Source organism: Morone saxatilis, unplaced genomic scaffold, assembly GCF_004916995.1.
Source record: "Morone saxatilis isolate NCDOM2014 unplaced genomic scaffold, NCSU_SB_2.0 Contig21, whole genome shotgun sequence".
Classification (NCBI taxonomy): Eukaryota; Metazoa; Chordata; class Actinopteri; family Moronidae; genus Morone; species Morone saxatilis.
In genome coordinates this window covers 21,288,596-21,292,367 of record NW_023339774.1, presented here as the reverse complement: position 1 = coordinate 21,292,367, position 3,772 = coordinate 21,288,596, and the positions used below count along the sequence as shown (strand labels likewise).

General features: G+C 38.8%; 1 protein-coding gene across 1 annotated transcript in view; it reads right to left on the bottom strand.

Moving 5' to 3' along the window:
- Positions 1 to 3,772, bottom strand: part of LOC118332925 (metal transporter CNNM4-like) — a 17,569-nt gene that overhangs the window by 10,662 nt on the left and 3,135 nt on the right. Inside the window, exons 3-4 of the mRNA XM_035668362.1 lie at positions 1,511 to 1,654; positions 655 to 789 (exon numbers count right to left, since the gene is read on the bottom strand). Of these exons, the coding sequence (XP_035524255.1) occupies positions 655 to 789; positions 1,511 to 1,654 (279 nt within the window). The remainder of the gene's footprint in view (positions 1 to 654; positions 790 to 1,510; positions 1,655 to 3,772) is intronic.

Genomic DNA, 3,772 nt, shown 5'->3' with positions numbered 1-3,772 from the left:
ATTCAAAAACTTTATATCCACGTGTTCCCTGAATGGAGCTGCATCTCGTGACATACGTCACACCCATTTACATATAATATAATCACATATAATAACACAATCTTTTCCCCTAAAGCTACTTTTTTTAACTCGTCCTAGGCGGTGACTCTGATCTGCATGAAACTTTGCACGCAGACACTACAGACGATCCCGATCAAAAGCTGAATAAAGGAATTTTATACGTTAAAAAATGCGTAAGTGATGAAGGAACAACTTCCTGTACGTAGCACTGAACACAACAGGATGTTCAAAATAATAATACGCTGAAAAAGCCTTTCCATATTACTGTTTTTCAACTGAATGCTTTCCAGTCTCTGTGCTGCTCTCGACCTGCAACTTGTGGCATCGACTTGCTTCTGCGGGTCAGATTGTGCCACCTGCTTCCAGGTGTAGCTTTGTGTTGATTCTGGCCACAGGCATCAGAATTAAACTTCGATACACCGTTTACACGTAAGAACCTCTTTTCAGTCAGTTTCAGTCTCAAATACAAATGACCATCAAAATGAATGAATGTCAGCAGGTATCAGCCCACAGTGTTAATCCACCAGAGTGTGCTGAATGACGGCAGCCTGCTGTGCGATCAGCCGCCACTACCGCCGCCGCCTCAGAGCTCACCTGTAGCCAGGAAACGATGAGCCGCCAGCATGAGCTGAGGAGAGATCTTCACTTTACTGTCCGCGTCGGGCTTGAAGGCTGAGAAGTCAGGCTTGTTTTTATTCGAGTCAACCTTTTTCCTGTTTCTGTTGTCAGCTGCAGGAGGAAAATAAAGAAAAGGTTGATGGAAGAGAGAGAATATATTCACATATTATATCTGGTTTGTTTAATCTGGACAAAAACTACTATTTTGAGTGTTACAGGGATTTATGTAAAACTACAAATTGTTTTTTTGTTTTTTTTTACACGTAAACAAAAACAGTGTTTCTGCAGGTTAAATTTAAGACTTTTTAAGACAATTTTGTACCAAATTTAATGTCGAAACTGGATAAAAGTATGAAGGACATTAATGAAAATTAGTATTTGTTCGATGTTGGTTTCGTTGTGTAGTTGTTACAGTGTGATCAACACAAATTGTTCACAAAAGCACAAACACAAAAAAATGCAGATTTATACAAGTAATAAATAATGTTTATCCAGTTAAAATCATATTTAATACTGTGAATCTGGATTATTTTGGACAAGATAATTATGATATGAAATTGTCATATCGTTCCATGTCCAGTGCTGGTAGATGGATTTTGTTCCTTCCCTTTCCAGTCTTTGTGCTAAACTAAGCTAACCAGTTGTAAGCTGTTAGCCGAGAGTGAAATCACTCTGTTTCTGTATTTTTGTGTAGAAAGGCAGACAAACCGTACGCAACTTGTAGCTATGAGAGGCGTAAATGAGGATACCAGTGTGTGTGTGTGTGTGTGTGTGTGTGACGAGGACAGTCATATCTGTGCCGTGGCCGGCAGCCAGACCGGCGCTGACTCACTGTAAAGGTCAGACTCGTCCAGGATCTCTGATTTGATGATCTCCTCGATGACGTCCTCTAACGTGACCAATCCCAGCACCTCGTAGAAAGGATCTCCCTCCCCCTCGTTGTTCACCTTCTGGACGATGGCCAGGTGGGATTTACCTACAGAGGATAGAGATCACCTGAAGGTTACAACCAACCATGACTGCGCTGCTGAGAGCGTAGAACATTAAAAACGGTAGTAATCCAACAGCGGGAGCACCAAACAATTACAGTAAAATAACAGAAACGATGATTAATATGCAGTTTTTAACTTTAATTTGACATAAAATCTAATTTCTTGGCTTTTTAATTATTAATTAAAGATATTTACACTGTAAAAACAATGAAATGACCTACAAATACAGGCAAACAGTGCTATAATGCAAATAATCAGCCTTAATATAGTCCAAACTGTAATTTTTATGATTATTGTATGTTATTTTACAGGTAAATTCACAGGCTATCTTGGTCATTTGATGAATATATCCATGTAATTAAAAAATATATAAAACAATCTGTAAAATAAATGTAAAAACACCCGTAAACTTACAGATTCTTTTGTTTTTACAGTGTTTTGTTTTGTTTAACTGTGTTTTTACAGTATTTTACATTGTTTTTTACACTCTCCACAAACTGGGCTGTTAAGAAATCGACTGTGAGGAAAGTAGGACAGCATCAAACACGCTGCTGCCTCCCAAACTTCAGCAGCTGGCCTTCAAACGCACTCGGCAGCGTGTGAGATGAAAACATCCTTTCTTGTTTTTATTTGGGCGGCGGCAGAGCTTCGCTGCGGTTCGATCTGTCAGTGGATTTATGCCGACTGCTGGGAGCACTGATTGATGCCTTAATATAGCCCAGACTGGACTAAGAGCTTTGGAGAGAAAAGAGCTGGAAGAACTGCCAACACCCAGATAACGAAGAGAGACGGAGAAAAAAGAGGGAGGAAAAATAAAAAATAGAGAAACAACAGATTAATCCTCTCCTGGCTCCGTTTCTCCTGAGCGCTCCTCATTAAAAAACACTGTTGTGTTCAGGCTTAGTGTGCACGCCGTTCAGGTCTGCGGTAACAAACCCGACCCGACGTTCACGGGCACTGCCGAGTAAAAGCACCTTATCTGGTGAACAGGAGAGAGGCTGCCGGGACGCAAACCCGTCACCGTTACTCAACATCGCCTGTGTATTTTTGGGGGATGCTGGTGTGTCTGCAGTTATGTGTTTGTGTGTCCAAAAATAACCAACCAAACTCTTCTGAAGGAAAGCAGTTAATGTGTCAGTTAGATTGTTGAAGCTCTATTTACTCTGTTTGACTACATAAATAACAATAAAAGTGGTAAGAACTTTACAATATATGCTACAAACGCTACAAAACATCAAGTAAAATAAGCTTTAAGTGACTATATTTGATGTATATTTCATATTATATTCAATAATAACAATAACTGGAGAGAAACTTTGTTTGAATTGTCTATTTTATATTTTATAAGAAACATTAATTTTATCTAAACTATCTTACCTTAAAGAAAAAATACAATTTTATTTAGTTTTCTTTCTCAGAAATGAATAAAATGCTAAGATATAGGCCTACTGTGTATATTTTTTAAGTTCTCTCACGACCCCCTGTGAAGCTGTAGCGACCCCCGACCCCCAGGTTGGGAACCACTTATTTAAGTAGCTAAAGTTGGAATACTTCTAACAAACAGGTGGACTACAACAACAACATGCAGCGCAGCCAAAGCAACAAAACAATGATTATTATTCTCTGATATCTTTACACAGCAAACAGTCGTCTGCTGCTGTATTTTGTTCAAAATCTCACAAATTCAACCTTTAACAAATGTTTTAATTTCATCTACTGATGTGGATTCTGATTTGTTTTAGATTATAGGAGTTAAACCTCATGAAACTGTTAATAAAATGTTGAATCAGAGATTGCACCGAGCTACAGAAGCAGGAGAACAGAAGAAGACTTTGACTCTAGAATCGGTACAATAAGTCGACCTGGCAGCAACGTGAACCCAGAAATGTTGAGTTTTATGTTAGAAATGTACTGTTTATAGAAACTGCCAGGTTCAAACTGGCATTTGTTGGGCAATTAGCATTAATACCCATCTATATGGACAATATTTCAGCAACTGATTGGCTGGTTTGGACAATATAGGAGTGTTTTTGGGTTATTGAGGATGCTGAAATGGCTTATGGCAGTTTAAACCAGGAGTGGTCATATTTTAACTCCCAGTG